At 40.7% G+C, this 17,097-nt stretch overlaps 1 protein-coding gene across 6 annotated transcripts in view; it reads right to left on the bottom strand.

The window, feature by feature from the left end:
- The window catches only part of TBL1X (transducin beta like 1 X-linked), a 202,315-nt gene that overhangs the window by 35,370 nt on the left and 149,848 nt on the right, over positions 1–17,097 (bottom strand). For all 6 annotated transcript variants that reach the window (XM_050915578.1, XM_050915613.1, XM_050915589.1 and 3 more), the window contains 2 exons: positions 4,414–4,559; positions 1,391–1,640 (listed from right to left, as the gene is read on the bottom strand). In XM_050915578.1, coding sequence (XP_050771535.1) covers positions 1,391–1,640; positions 4,414–4,559 — 396 coding nt within the window. The remainder of the gene's footprint in view (positions 1–1,390; positions 1,641–4,413; positions 4,560–17,097) is intronic.

Genomic DNA, 17,097 nt, shown 5'->3' with positions numbered 1-17,097 from the left:
TTTCAGAACTTTTCTACAATTGCTTTCTCAAATGAAGAATGTAATTTAAATCATTGCAGTTTTATTGGGGGAAACTATTCCGTCTAACTGGAATTCTCTGAAGAAAAACCTGGTTTGAAAGCATTTTTCTCACTGACCCACAGAGGAATCTATTCAGATCAAAGAGAAGATGGAGACTGATAAAGGTATCTACACCGCAGAACAAATAACATCTGTTACATGACTACAGTCCTGACTTGTTACTTGTCTAAGCCAAAGAGCTGTTGGGGCTTCCTACAAAACCTGCCACGCACGTTCCTCTAGAATTTCCTCGGAAGGCAGTCAGGCATTAAGGCCTCATTTCAGAAGTTAGCCAGTGCCCTAATATGGCTTGCACACAGAAACCAGAACCATTAATCATATCTGCCCTATAATGTTAGCACAGTCATCAAGATCTAGTTACACAAGCAGGTATGTCCACTGCTTGTTTTATATGTCTGACTTTAGATGTCTAAAATATGAGCGCAGTCTCCCACCGTCACCAATACACAAAGGTGAACTCAGAGCTCCTGAGAACTGACTGTTCCCACAGACTATGGAAATCTCAGGAAGGTAGGACCTTCAATTAGATATCTGCAGTGGACTGTATGACTAAGCATGTGCTATTAAATAAAAACTAGGAGGAACTCTCCTCTGTGCCTTCAAGACAGGTTGGCTGCATCCAAGCTGTCTGCTGAGAACGGTCCTTGGCACATGCGACTCCCTATCCCGTGCTTGGCAACGCTGTTCAAGAATGGATAGCTGGTATAGTCCAAACTGGGCCAAGGACCGTGCCAATAAGGCTATGGATGATCCTGTGCTTGGCCATGCTGTACAAGAATGGATAGCTGGTATAGGCCAAACTGTGCTAAGGACCATGCCAAGGCTATGGATGATCGTAGGATAGTTAGTGCTCAAGGCTGTGCTCTGGCCATGCTTCATTTACACAGATATGGCTTGTAGGTCCCAGCCTCTCAGCCCATCTCCCTCCTAGCCTGGCCAAAATGACCAACTGTGGCTACAGTCTGTCCCAACTTTTATCAAATACCTAAAAGCACCTATAAAGCTGATAATACTAATGAAGTCTGGGTAGCCTGCTCCAAGGAGAGAGCATACAGCTCCACTTCTTGATACCGTCTTCAACTTGCAATTCTGAAGATATCTGAAGTTTTTGGATTCCGAAAGGACACCAGTAAAACACAGCACTGTGACATGAAACATGACTTTTACTCAGCAGCCTTTCTAGAAATACCCCGCCCTCCTGAAATGATCCCCCTGGGTTCTACCGCCTCGCAGACACCAACTAAATACAAGAATATTATTGAAACTCAAATTGCCCAGTAGTGGCAAGCAGCTGCATGGGTTGGCTTACTTATTGCATGTGCCCCATTCTCCTCTCCATTCACAGTGGCTTCTCCGTTCTTTGGTGTGTTCTGCTGGGAAACAGCAGTCGTCGTTGCTCCCGCTGTTGCTGCCGTTGCCGCTGCTGCCGCCGCTGCGCTGGCTTGTTGCTGAGCTAGTTTCTCTCTGAATGCTTGCTGCCGGGTCTGAACAACATCAGGCATCACCGCGTCTATCAGAGACAGTGATTCTATTGGCCTGCCGTCAAATACTGTACCATCCTGCAGGGAAAACGAGCAGAAGTGAAACTGCAAGTTTAGGATCTTCACCATGGAGGTTGGCAAAGAGGTAATGATATAAAGAAACAAAACTAGGTTGTGTGAAGGTACTGCACTTTGACTTAACCAACAGTGCCACATTACTACGGACTGTCTCTCTCTCAGATCCGTGATGGTGGTACTCAAGTTCCACTTAGAAATCGGTTTGGTGAATAAGTCATTTACTGGAATTTTATAGAAAATTCAGGCATATAAACTCTTTACAGATGCAAAAAAATTATGCTGTGGAAAAAAAAAGTCTGACTGATGGCAGGAAGTTTCTCTTTCTTTTGTATTTGGAAAAAAGAGTCATGGCTAAAGCCATGATGAAGGCAAATAGACTTTGGTTGAATTGTTTGTCTTCCTGCACTTGCAGGGGCATAGGAATGGAAGCAGCTGATGAATAATGACCTTCAGCCAAAACAAGATGTATGCACAAATTCAGTGGTTTCTTACACAGCATTCATCAACCCAGCACCACCAGTTGTAGCTGATTGTACAGGACTGCTTTACCATTATTTTTGCTTTATTCCGCTAGTTTTATTCATAATAGTTATGGCTTTCATTTTGATTTCTGTAAATTAGGCTTCAGGTTTAACAACCAATTGAGTTAACCTTTAAGGGCTATTTTTTAAGACTTAACACAGACTAAGGTCAATAACTGCTATATCTACTTAGCGTTGCTTCACTTTCACTTTCCTATTATCTTAAATATAGGAAAAAGGTTTTAGTAGCCTCCGTAAAGTGCCGTTTTACTGATCTTCTGCAAACTCCCTTTAATTCTCTGAAATAATCAAGACCCAGCAGTGAAAGAATTGTGTTTGAGGAATAGCAGATAAGATTAGGATATGGATAGATGAAGTAGCTGGAAAACAATATAATTTTCAATATATAACAATAACTAATAAAGAAAAATAGCTGTTTGGCTGACTAGTATGCTTCTGTTGGACTAGTCATTGAATTACCTCTTACAATTACAATATTAAGATAATACATATTTGTTTCCTCATGGGGAAGAAAAAGGAGGAAAGAGTCATTAGAGAAGAAAAATATAAGCTCTCTTTCTCCTCAACATTTTTTATGTAAATGTCTCTACCGACATTTATTTGAATCCTGGCTCAAATCCTTGCTACACAATGAAAAAGATGTTTGCCAAGGGATCTTGGCATCTTACATTTTTAACTGTAAAACTGCTCACTGGACTATTTCCATGACTGCCCTTTAACAGATCACAAACAATACTTAAATTTTATACACATTAGTTCACAGACTCACTGATTACTCGCTGCTTTTAAGTAATATACATAGAGAAGTAACACATAGAGAAGCATATATGTAGCCCTTATTGGTGTTCAGACGTAGTAAGAATGGCCTTTGCTTTCCTGTAATGTACTTAACAGTACATATTTGAATAGAATCAAACCACGATGAGAGCACCATAAATCTTAATGGTGACGACACGCGTATTTTTAGATTATTCTCTCAGCTGAGGCCAATTCTGAAGCTGGATGCACAGGAGCAGACCCCTACAGCTGTCATATGACCTGAACCGATAGGTGCTGTTCATGGCTGAAAGTTTCTAACTGTGTAGCTCCAATTTCAGGCACAGGGCAAAATGTTAAGTGGCAGCAAATTGGGACAGATTCCTAACACTCGTTTGTTATTACAACTGCATCAAAGTGCAGCTTGGCATGAATGTCAAATGTCATTGCCCCAATTAAAAAATAACACATGCACAACTCTTAAACACGGTATTGAGTCATAAAAAGAAAAATGCACAGAATGTTAGTGATAAAAACAAATGAGTTTCCAAACTACACATTGCAAACAACACAACCTTTTATCTATTTTATATTCCTTTGTTCTCACCCATGCTGTTCACATGCTACATTCAGCTATAGAGGAAAAAGCAATAGCTTTTTATGTATTAATATTTATTACAGATCTCTGTCAATTATGAATATCTATGGTAAATATTTTGTAATGCAGTACTTGCTTATCTGTCTTGCTTCACTCCCTCTCGAAGCATCATGCCTTTAAGGTTGGCAGGGCAAAAATGCTGGCTTTTCCCACATCCCCTCTTTGTTCCCCCTGGCAGTTCAAGGAGAACACAGACACTTTGCGGCTGCTCATACAATCCCCACAGACATCCAGTGCCCCAGCTAGGGTCAGAATTTACACACAACCGTTTTGCCTTGTACATGAGAGGACGATGCCTGGTCTTGTATGATCTGAGCCAAAGCCACTGGAACCTGGCAGAATGTCTCCAGTGACCTCCATGGATTTTTGATCAGGCTTCTCATGGCTTGCAAGCAGTGCTGCCTGCTAGCAGGTGTCAGGGAGTGGAGTTTTAACCTACACTGCAGGCTCTTCCCGCCAAATTCTGCTGTGACCTCGAAAACGCAAGACTGTAAACACAGACGCATTTTCTTGTATGCTGCAAGAATCTGCACACCCCGGATTTGTTGACTGGGGTAGTGGAAACACCACAAAATCCACCTAAGCAGTGCAAAGAAGGCCTCAATGCCACAGCTAAAAATTGAAATACGTATCTATCTCAGAGCTTCTCAGCTCCGTGCTGGGGATGGGGCAAAGTATGAGGGGCAAAATTAAACCAGATCAAGAGAAACCGCGGAGCGATGGCTTGCATCTCTGGGCTGTTGGGATGTGTTGCTTCGTGAGCCCTGGCGTGCTGGCCAGCGGCGCAAATGGTGCCGGCGGTGGCGGGGGTACTTACTTCGTTGATGCTGATCTCAGCCTCCACATACTGGAGCCCCTTCTGGAGGATGGAGATGAGTGCGGCAGGTGGCACTAGTGTTCCGTTGATGTTGGACTGGCTGATGTGGCTCTCGATACCGAAGGTGAAGGCCGAGTGGGAGAAACCTGAGAGCAGGAAAAGGAAGCCATGACATGAAATCTAAATGCACCAGCCAGATACACCTTCACGGTCTAAAAATAATTCTGCTCCGAGATCTGAGAGATGCTGCCGCGTAAGCAGAAGGACACGGGCTGGCTGCATGCAGCCAGGGAGGTTAACCAGAGCCATCCTGACCACCCTGCCACTGCCACCGCCCATCCCCCTCCCCTGCACGCTGCACATATAGGGGAAGCCGTATAGAAATGGAAATGCACGCAGAGAAAAACAACCAGAGAACTGCACTAACTGAAAATAAAAACAAACACATAAAAAATAGGAATCGCCACAAGGGCAAGTCCGGCTAAAAAAAGTGTCTCAAATCTTCATTTCCTGTGCTGCATTTCACTGTTGGTGTTTGCTGAAGCTAAATACTTAAATCCCTATCAGGGCAGGAGTTGTATAAAATCAAGGCATAGATGCAGCTCACACAGGGGAGCCATTCCCTTATACCCGGGAAGAGATTTCAAATCCTCTGCTCATTTATTGCTGAGTACGATATGACGTGCAGAGCATTGCCATTAAAAGGTCAAACAACAGAAAGGCCACTCCTGTAAACCTATTTTCTAAAAGTGAACAGTAATAGCAGAAGTAATTAATTGGGATCTGCCAAGCAGCAGATGACAAGCCAGTGTGGCATCCCATCCTTTAACCAGAAGTCTTTCTCTTCCCTGTTTCATTTTTGTCGTTGTCTGAGAAATAAGGGGTAATGAAGGTGACGGCATTGAAAATTAAAGAATTTTGGTGGACAGATTTTAAAGAGCGGTGCCTTAAATGCTGGCTGAAGCTGCTCAAAACTGTTGCTGGGTATGAAGGCGAGCGCTGCAGAGCAACTGTACGTAGGGGCAGACGCGGGAGGGGGAAGGGGGAACAGGATGTAGATATAACTGTAGGAACCCATTTATCACCACACTGTCTCCAGAGCATTAATCTAACATTAAAAGCCTTGGGGAAACCACCCATGCACTGTCTCGAACAGGAAGAGCCCTCACAGTCTCTACCGACTAGACAAGAAAGGAAAAAAAAAAAAAAAGAGAAGAAAAAAAAGAAGAAAAAGAAAGCAGCTCTCAAATGAAAATACTTCCGTTAAATATAGCTGCGCCTCTTCCCCTTGTCAACAGTAGTTTCATTTATAGTTTTGTCCGTTACGGGATTTCCCCCATATCACTGCAATGTCCAATTGTGTGTGGGCTGGAGGACGGGATTTTGGGCTCGCTCCACAGTAATGCTTTCTCTCTCTCACTCAAATTGTTTTCAAGATCCTTTTTGCAGCTAGCTCAATTACGATCATAGATAGATAGCAAAACCAAACTGACAAACAGAATGCCTCCCACATTTGAAACCAAGGTATGTATTCCTCTGTGATTCTCTCCCCCTACACATTTTATTTTGCCACTGTTTTTCTCCTCTTCCTGGTAACAGCCTCTATCCTCTCCCTTCCCGACCCTGCCTTCCCTTCCTGGCACTCCCTCAGTTTTCAGGGATGCTTGGGATGCTTTGGACACTTTTTAGGAAGTGGTAGGTCCACCTATGAGCAGAATTACATAGGATTACAAGGCATAAAAATAAAGCACCGGAAAAAACACCTGAAAAACTGCAGTACCATTTATCTAATCTCTGGTCCAATTCTTACCCTGTATTGCTCTTTATGTCCTGGTCTAGTTTATGAGCTGCTGGACCTCCTGCTGCATCCAAAATAGACTGCAAGGTCTGCAGAACAGTGTTTTTCCCTTGTTATTAGTTTTGTAGGACATCTAAGCACATTACTGGGCACCACAATGAGGATAAAATCAAGCAGTGAGCATACACAGCCTGCGTCTGAGAGATCTAGGGCTTGATCACGGAACACTGAAATCTCTATGTGTATATAAATACATGGCATGCAACTAATCAGAATTAGAGAATCAGATCCCACTTAATTTATTATTTATGTGTATTTAAATTAATCAACAACAACAGTAACAAAACCTTCTTCAAAAGGAATGGACTTTAAAATGCATGATGGATAAATCAGCAAATCTACTTAAGAATGAAGAAGAACGGGAAAATTAAGCTGTTGTCCCGCAGCACTGAAGCTGACTGCTAAAAAAGCCAGCAGCTAGTTTGTGAGTCGGCAGCTCAGAAAATTGTAACATGGTCTCTGATTCAATTGAAAGGCAGATGGCATAAAAATGGCAACCAACAAACATCGACAGAAAATGTAAAAACGCAGAAAATCATTACTATAGATCTACAGTAGACTTAATTTTAACTATGACTTTGTCCCTCTCATTATTGCATTTGGTATCTTGCAGACTTTTTAGTTGGCTGCTGGCATATATCAAGCCCCATATTTGCCAGCAGACAGATGACTGTGGCACTCAGCTAACCTCTTTGTCCAGTACTGAGTTGCCACATCCCCAAAGAGCAACACATCTCATCTCACTGCACGTGAGAGAAGGAACTTCTCAGCACAAAGCCCAGTTGTGTTATTGCCATGAATCTTGTTATTCTACTGTTTCTCTCGATGCTAAGAAACTATTGCCAAAGCACCTGTTAGATGAGGAAACTCAAAACTCCTGGCTACACTGTCACTGAAAAGCAATCTCACTCGCACATCTTCAGCAGTTGTGACAAACTTTCCGAAAATCTTATCTGATAAGGTCCAGATACTGACAATCAACGGAGCAAAACTCCTTAAGTGGGTGCTGCTGGACACTGTGTTCCTCACCCCTCTTGGAAAAATCCTCCCATACAATTGTAATTAAAAGAAAAACACAACAGAAACAAGTCAGCCCACCGACCGACAGCTAATTACCTCCTAACTCCTTGTGCTACCGTAGCATTTATATAAGGCTCATATGAAAGTAGACTGGTTTTAAAAGTAAAACACACAGCTAACAAAATCCTGAATGAAGCTGTACCCACGTCAGGTTTCTGATAACGCTGAAGAATCACTTGAGCTTTGCTTTTATAGTTACCAGATGTCATCAGTTCTCTTCGGGGCTCTGTGTGTGAGTACACTGAATTATACAGCAATGGTGCAGCTCTATAGTTCAGTCTTACAAAACGGTGATTTCTTTTAAACAAAGGCAAGTTTTTTTAAATGTTAGCGTGTGTTACAAATGTTAACTTGGCCCTCCTTCTGAGTTCATGAAACAACACTGGGGAATGAAAAGCCAAGAGATGAGCCCCGCCCCCCCCTCCAGTGACTGTGCAGGCTGTCAAGGCAGTCGGGGAGCTAGAGCAGAGGCAGAAGGTGCTCTGCAAGTGGGGATCTGAAGAAAGGATGTGGTAGGGATGACATGAAATTACAATAGACCCAAACTCGAAATGCTGTAGTAGCAGTGAAATGAATGAAAGTTGCAAATCTGTGTCCGTATGCATTATTTCTCATAAATTCTGTCATTTCGGTGACTGTAATAATCACTCTATAAAACAAGAATTTCTATTCAAATAGCACTAATAAATGAATCTTAATGTAGTAAACCCTTCGAGGACACATGCAATGAGACTATGAGCTTTTAAGGTTAAAGACATGAACACAAAGGGTCGAAGGGGAGAGAGAATGGCCACACACTGAACCGGTTTTGTACCAGTGAACCAGACAGTCACTTGTGCCATGACATGACCAGAGCCCTAAACAGCATCTTGAGATGCTTCAGCAGACTTGAGAGAATGGCTTACAGGTTTTTTCTACCACAAAAAAGATGGGAAAACATACACCATCAAACTATGTATAATCTGTAGATACATTACCATGCATGAAAAAAAATATCCAAATGAATAGTGCAGACCTTGGTATGATCACCTTAAAGGGAGGCGACTTACCAACTGTGGAACAGTTGGTCTTGAAAGATTTTACAGAGCATAAAAGCACAGAGGAAATAACAAATGCAGAAAAAATTACTTAAATGCCCCCTCCCTCCCCGCACCCGGCCCAAAAATCATTATGCAAGTGTTTTTGACTTGAGAACTGAGTGAAACTCCTCATTGAGAGATCCCCTCACTTTTTTTGTACCGACAGTGGTAACAGGTCCTGGTTCTGTGCTCCCACACCGAGGTGTCTGTATATACTCTCAGTGGTACATACACAGCCATTTGGGAATTCTTGCCCTAGGCAGTGCCAAAAAATGCATATGCAGGGCTGTGTTTTGCAAAATTTCACTGATAGATTTTGCTGTAACTGCATAAACGGAGATGATCGAGATTTTTTTCCCTTGGCTGCTCCTTTTTCAGTTAAAAATGGCCTCCCCTTAAAACAAGACTTGTCATCGATCATAAAATGACTAGGTTTTATTTAATGAACATAATGCTGCTCTTTGTGGCTTGTTTGATCTGCAGGCTACGTAGTTTTAATTGTTTGTAATATGCCTGGCTCACAGCAGAAATGCCTGTCAAACGTAGGCGTAGGAAAGGGCATTGGGCAGCCACGCAGCCCGGGGAATGCCTTGTCTTCTCCAGAGATGTGTCTCGCCTCTCCTGGGAGTGAAGGATTCTTCCTTTTAGGCACGCAACTGGGGTGCTGCCGAGTACTCCCTGTGCTAGCTCATCTGGCAATCACAGATCCAGCTAACTGACATTCACTAAGTGCTCCTTTCATTTTCCGATCCCTTTAGCACTGTAAAAAGCAGCCTTGTTTAAATTGCAATCTTAAATTGTAACAGCTACAGCACCTACTGCTGCGTTTGTACAGGTGAGGGGAATGACAAAGAGGGGTCTGTGGAAGCAACGACTTCTGAAGTGTTTCAGTCTTCGACGGTTACTCAGGAGTTACCTCAGGGACGCCCTGATTAGCAATAGTTAAGCTATCTGTTGAATACTGCGAAAGTTTTCTGTTTGTGAACTAACTGGACTTAGTTTTCTCTGGTAAATCTAACTAGTATACTGTTCAAATAATTTTTAAAAAAACAGATGTGTCTAAGTTATTTGCAAATTACTCAGTTTAATTATTCATACTATAAGATTCTTCACTGAAGCATTTGTTACTGTAGAATGAAACAGAGAATAAAGAATTATGAACATCAAATTGCCTTTCACACACATCTCACGCATCTTTATGATGAACACTATTCCAACACTGAGTACAAGTAACAACCCATTCCTACAAATCTTTGTATAACTAACGCCCAGTGTGGCCCTCCGTCCTGGAAAACATTGAGATTTCATATGGAGGTCTGTGTCATTTCCTTTAATAAATTTTCCTATTTCTTTAACTTAAGCAGTTCAGATTGATGTTTTCAAATCCAGGGATCTTAGGTTCAATTTCCAGAAATCACTAAATTAGTGATGTAATTACCTCAATAGAAAGAGAGGAAAAAAAAAAAAAAATGAGGAGGCATAAACTATCTGACAACCCCTTCTTTTTCTGTAACAATTTAACCATCTCCAGGTGGAAATAATCAACACTTCTTATGTCACTGAGTTCTCTGACATTGTGTTGTCTTTCTTTTTGGAAATTCCCAATACCAGCTCTTCCAATCCTCATCTCTGAAGTAACACGCTGTTCTCTTCGAAAGTATTTGGCAGGTACAGGATACAAAAATGACCAAGGTTTTATAAATGATTAAAACTTCTGGCTCAGTAGAACCAACCTGCAACTGCTATAATGGGATCCATCGGCAATCTCAAGTTTTCTGGCTGTATGAGTGCCTGTTTTCTTAAGGTAGTCTTGGACCTGGCACTACTGCTAAGACTTCAACCGATGTAAAATTCATGCAAGAACGGAAGGCACGTAAGAGCTGGCTACAGCTGTACAGGCTGCAGGGAAAAAAAGATGGTTGTGAGGGGTAAGGGAAAGTCATCTTCATGACCATAAATGGGTATATGGGCAAAAATCCTGGGAGATTTAGACACATCAAGTAGAAACATTCCACAGCGTAATGAGTCAAAAGAAAATCACACGCAGGAGGAAAAGATGTCCTCACACAGTCCCATCAGCTGCTTTACCATGTTACCAAACCCAGGTAACTCCAAAGCTGCCCGCACAACTGCTTGCCAAAGAAACCAGATGCAACCAGTGGAAAAACATCTTCCCAAGTTTGACGTCTGGGTCTTGGGAGTGCCATCTAAGCAGGAAAACAAGAACGGAAGAGTGGTGCAATGTGGTGTTCTGAAATAAATTAGAGCCCCACCACTGCAGTTTAAAAAAATTCCACTAAAGAAGAGTGAAATACAACCATTAACAAAATCATTTGCTCCAAATACTAATGATGTACAAACAGCACAGTTAACACTAAATTAAGACTTCCGTAGGTCTAGATTTACCAGTGTAGAGAAGCAAGGGACACGCAGCACTAAAGGCATATTTGAATGGAATTTCTGGCTGCAAAACCAGAAGCAAACAGCTTAACTTAGTGCAACTGTATTTTTTTAATCCTGGGCCTAACACACGCTAATCTAGTTCCTGAGGTAAATGACATAATTTCTTGCCCATTGTCCAAGAGAATACAATGATGTTCTTCACTGTACTTGACTGCAGCTGCCATTTTAGAGTCTAGTATTTCCCCTTCTATATGATGCACTGAGTGAGAACTGAGAATGTAACATGGATCCCTATCCTTGCTTCTCCTTAGATTTCTGTCTAAATGTAATTATGTATCAATAAAAATAGGGTCATAAAACCCTAGTGTACATATGCAGAGGCTTCACAAAAAGGACATCAGTTTCTCCAAAACACGTTCGGTTGCAGTTAATATGTGTCTGGTGCCTCAAGCCACTGATAAGATTCTACAAACAGTTAAAAAAAAAAAGGTGGGCAAAAATCCTACACCACATCTTGTTTATTATTCACAGCAGACTGAGATTCTTCTCCTAGCTGAGCTTTTTCTTTCTCGGTAATACATCCTGGAGTGCCTCTCTGGTTTTGGCAGTGTCTGCTTATTTTTGAAGACTTACCTTCGCAATTACATAAAGGGCTTAACAAGGACACACATTAGCAATTTAAAATAGAGAACTGCAGTTGAAATATATTTTTAGAAAAATCAGCTGAACAATAGGGCTTGTACACTAGTTTCAAGATTAGGATTGCTGAACGATTAAAATTATTTCCAGAACCCTGGGAAATGTGTCCTGTATTACAAGCTCTTTCACAGTCCCTGGGAAATATAAAGAAAGGATCCCTAGCTGTAGCTTGTGTCAGTTGCCAAAATTATAGTATGTCTGGTTACCCAAAGTTTTGTAGAAGCGATTATTCACTAATATTAAACGTTACACCCTTTTTTCTTGGATATCTGACCTGTTCACCTTCTGCCAAGAATTCAGAGTAAATGTCTGCTACCCAAAATTATTTTATTGTGTGCCAAAGAATGTTTTTGGCAGGTTTTTTTTCTTTTTCATGCGGGAAAATATGTTGGAAAAGATTAATACAACTTGGAAATGATCTTTTGATGAGCAGTACTTGGCACTCACTGTTTAAGCCTTTCTGAGGGCTGCAAATTAACAAAAAGAGAAATACGATACAGACAGAAAACAGAACATGAGCAATGGAAAGAGGAACTAAAAAAAAATCTTTTGAAAACAAGGTCTGAAATAATCCCCTTTTTCACGAACTGTGTAAATTAGACTGACAATCGCGAATAAATGTCAACACAGATCTAGCAACTACAGGCAAGGTTTGAAATAACTTACAAAGGCCACAGCAAGGGAAAAAAAAAAATCTTTTCCTTCTAAATTATATGGGATGCTGTTACCTTTTAGCCCTGTTTGTGCAGCCAAACATCCAAAGAGACGTGCATTGTTTTAAGGATCACATTTAGAGAAGAGACTTTCACAGTCGTATATACTTCACAATTTATTTCCGTAAGCTATGTCCTTCTATCAGTTCTAATATGCACCTATAAGGGGTGGCAAGTAGGTCACCACAGCTGAAACTCAGTGGGCATTCAGGAACTTCAACACCAGGATGGCTTCTGCTGATGGTGACTACAAACGGAGTCCTAATACAGCTACGCTGGTTAGGTGTGAGGAGGGCTGATTTGTAACTGCCATAGCTGTGCAGGCAGAAAGTCCCCAGCGTGCAGGTTATCAGCAAAACTTGCAAAGCTGCAAGATACAGCTTCTTTCACTGGGCCTGGAGAATCGTAAGGAAAAGCAGTAAATTGACAAATGTGTAGCACTTCACTGGTTTTACCACCAAAGCCCTCTTGACCTAAAGATATCTGCCTTCCACCCAACATCCTATTTCCTTAATACCCCTATAATACTGCATTTATGCAAGCTTTAAAAAACAGGACATGAAGTGGTCAGAACCAAAATCCGTGCTATGGAATAAATTTGCAAAGGTGTAATTGTTTATGTTTGTGTAACTTAAAAATCACCATGTTTGCTCAATGCCTGAGATCCAACACTGTATGGCAACTTTCAGGCCAAAGAAAAATTAAAATAGCCAAGTCTAGAAAACTGTGAAAAGACCTAGAAGGAAATACAAAGTAAGCAAGGTTTTGCAAATGGCAAAAGAACAAGATACTCAGTGTATTTTTTCCCTTCACAGGAACTTAAAAAATTCTGCACCAAGTATTGCTTTTCTTACATGGCATTTATATTGCTGTTGTTATGCAACAGGGGTAAAAGACACAGAGAAAGAAGTTTTCAAAAGGACCGCTTGAACTGCACCACAAAACATTTGAAACTATCATTTATACGTATGTATATAAAGTAGATATCTGGTCACAAAACTCACACAAAAAGTCTGTGCCTATAAATGCACATAAAAATGGCTCTCATACAGCTTATTACATTCTTTTGAAAATATAACCAGAACAAAGTATGACAAACCCAATAACTTCTTTAGCTGTAAAAATATTTTTTCCTCTCTGTTGTGGAATTTGGATTTTGGGAAGCCGACCATCAAATACTGCTAGTACATATTCACTGCTCTACAAAAAAAGTACACAATGTGGTTTTGACTCACACAGGTGCTGTCAGCTTAGAAACCAATTTGCTTATCTTTAAAGGAAGCCGGGAAAAGTATTTACCTTTAACCTATCAGCTTAATCCTTCCCAAGATCTATAGCTTTGATAAGTTAAAAAAAAAATGTTTTTGGAACTGCAGCCCAATAAAGCTTGTTGTCTTCTAAAGCTGACCCTGATTTTCTTAAAATGTACTTATTATTTGCAAAGAGAATAAATGATTACTAGCAGAGACAGAAACATAATAATACTGTTCTTATTTGAGAAATGGATTTGTCTTTTCAGCAGTCATCCATTCTCTAACTATGAAGTATAATTTCAAATTCAGAGCCAGTCTCACTGTTTCTGGAATCATACAGTCACTTCCTCCCTAGTTTAGAAAAAATACAGAAAATAGGGGAGAGATTAAAAAAAAAAGGAGCAGCAGTTTATTAAACCCCCTTATATACCCTTTTGATAGTACACTATTTTTACTACATACATATCATGCTGGGGGGGATTATATATATTATGTTACATTATATGCAATATATACAGTTGCAGATGGTTTCTCATTAGATAGGAATGTTCATTCTGGGGTGACTTTTAGGAAACACTTTTATTTAAACCAAAACCGTTTTTTTGTCAAATTTCTCAAGTGTTCTTACCCAAGACTCATTTAACACATATTCCACTCCTAGAACAACATCTTGGCTTTATTTATCTCAAATAATTCATGAAAGGTCACAAATGTTGGTTCTATATCCAACTTCCAGCATATCAGAGATCTGGATCATAAGCTTAAGTAATTTTATTTTAATTGAGTAGGCTGGCCCTAAAGAGGATAACACATCATATAAATAGGGCTGCATGCCCACAAATCAGGTCTGTGCTAAACCATGAGAATTAAAAATGGAGTTTGTATTGCTCCAAAGCCTCGCCATTGTACAGCTGAAAAGGTGAAAGAATCCCTGCCTTCAGTCTTAACACCAGTTCTTGAATAATATAGTTAGCATCTTGTTCATACTGCATTTAGAGATATATATTCACCTATAAATTCATAAACAGTACTTTGAAATAACAGAAAAAGAATGTTAAATATTGTCCCAGCACACCTGTAATAGTCTTTCCTCAGAGGATTTCAATACATTTCAGGACTATAACCTTTTAACATCTGCTGTGAGGTACTGTACATAGTATTAACTTTGCTTTGAAACAGGAAAATTAAGGCACAAAAACTTTAAGGCCAGCTTTAAACACCCAGTTTTTATATATTTCCTTAAAAAATACATTATTTTATTTACTCAGTAATACCTGTTCAGCACCCAGTTACACTAGCACAAAAGTACCTGTGCAAAGAGAAGTCAAGCAAATACACAAGCGTCTTTATATCAGTGCAGCTGAGTTAGGTCTATGAACTACAGTTACTCTACTGCAGGCAGAATACATGCGGCCCAAGAGCCAGTGATAACATGCATGTAGACACAAATAATGCAGCCATAGATTGTTACTGAAACAACACTAAAATGTGTGTTTTACCTTTGGCTGGCAGGATGTCATTTCAAGGATGTATTTTTCCCTCAGCAAACAAAAGGTCTCCATCCTTACTATTAGAGCATAGCTATGTACAGAACTTCAAAAGCATTCCAGTGACCATTGTGTTTAACAGCACCTTTATGTATAGGTTCTTTAAAAGATCTTTGAGGCTCCCCCGCGTTGAGCAGGAGGCTGGACTAGCTGAACCTGAGCCAGCAATGTGCCCTTGCAGCAAGGAAAGCTAACAGCATCCTGAGCTGCACTACGAAAGGCACTGCCAGCAGGTCAATGGAGGGGATCCTTGCCCTCTACTCAGCCCTGGTGAGACATGCCTGGAATACTGTGTCCAGTTCTGGGCTCCCCAGCACAAGAGAGACAGGGACACACTGGAGAGAGTCCAGTGAAAAGACCATGAAGATGATCACTGGACTCGAGCATCTGGCATACAAGGAGAGGCTGGGAGAGTTGGGACTCCTCAGCCTGGAGAAGAGAAGGCTCACGGGAGACCTTATCCATGTGCATAAATACCTGAGTGGGGTGCAAAGAGGATGGAGCCAGGCTCTTGTCAGTGGCGCCCAGTGACAGGACAAGAGGCAATGGGCACAAACTGAAACACACATGAAATTCCATCGAACAAAATAAAACACTTTTTTACTGCGAGGGTGAGCGAGTATTGGAACAGTCTGCCCAGGGAGGTTGAGGACTCTCCGTCCTTGGAGATACTCAAAACCCAACTGGACACAGCCATGAGCAACCTGCTGCAGCTGACCCTGCTGTGAGCAGGAGAGTTGGACTAGATGATCTCCAAAGGTCCCTGCCAACCTGAACTATTCTCTGATTCTGTCATCTCCTGAGATACCATCCAGCCTGAGCTCTCCTATGATCCTAATGAGCCAAACTGGAAGAAAACATAAAAAAGGCAAAAGAAAAATCTTTATCCACTGACTCTACCATCAGTGCACACTATTGTTTTTACTGTCACACTGGGCAAGTGCCTTTATTGACCAAGTGATTCATTCTTCTAAGGAATTATTCTTCAAGGTGTAGATTTTAATAATTTAAGCAAAACCCATGCACTGTACACTCCCCTTCTACCTAGCAGCAGCCTTCCTACACAAAGGAAGCAGTTAGCTTTGAAGCAAATTTAGCTGACCTATATATGCCAGTATTTTATGCTATGCTTAATTTGAATTATTTTCAACATGCACTTCTGTCATCTGTGACTCAGGAACTCTGTGCCATACACAGTTGTTCAAAATCCTCTAAATGTACCTCACATGCAGAAAAAGTATGGACTTCAGAGAAAAATTACATAGGCTTATGTAAGTAAAGACTGTTGCATAAGGCACAAATTCAAAAGAACAGAATATTGATCTTCAGTCATTCCCTACTGCCTGAGAACTTACCCAAGCAAATTGCGATATTTACATTTTGTATAAAATTTCTTTGTTAAAACAAGAGAATGAGTCATAAAGAAGGTATTTTCCTTCAAATTTTGTTGCTTCCTTTTCAAAAAATTGTAAATGGCATTGGAAAAATTTTAATTTAGTACTATTCCAACTACCAGTATCTAGTTGGACAACATCACAATGATGAAATCCCAGAAGCTTCAGAATATCCCTATTTTGGATTCTCTCATAATTTCCAGAGGCAGAATGAGAGTAAGATGCCCTGGATGTGATTAACAGAAGAGGCCCATGTTTGCACATGCCTAACTCTACAAAGGATTTTGTGCTTTGATTCACAGAAACACTTTGTGCTCTATGTGCCCTTGAGCCTATGCTTAAAACCTGAGAGAAAATCTTATCTTTTAGGAAAACAAAGAAAATCTGTCAACCATGAACCAAACAGACCAACACGCTGCTACCATCCTGAATCTTCGGAAGGAAAACAACTATGTTATTAGCTGCCTTAATTTTTATGGTTGGGAAGAAAACAAATGACAATTCTCAAGTATAATGGTAAATTGTCCCAAGTCAGCAGCTAAAAATTTCATTGACATCTTTTCAGCAAAAGCATCCAGCTAGTGTTTTTATTGTCTTGGACATGGTACAGATTGTACACTGAGGAATAGTTTATCAAGTGTATGTCATAAAACATGGA

Source organism: Gymnogyps californianus, chromosome 1 (genome assembly GCF_018139145.2).
Source record: "Gymnogyps californianus isolate 813 chromosome 1, ASM1813914v2, whole genome shotgun sequence".
Taxonomy (NCBI): domain Eukaryota; kingdom Metazoa; phylum Chordata; class Aves; order Accipitriformes; family Cathartidae; genus Gymnogyps; species Gymnogyps californianus.
This window is presented reverse-complemented; position numbering and strand designations above follow the sequence as displayed.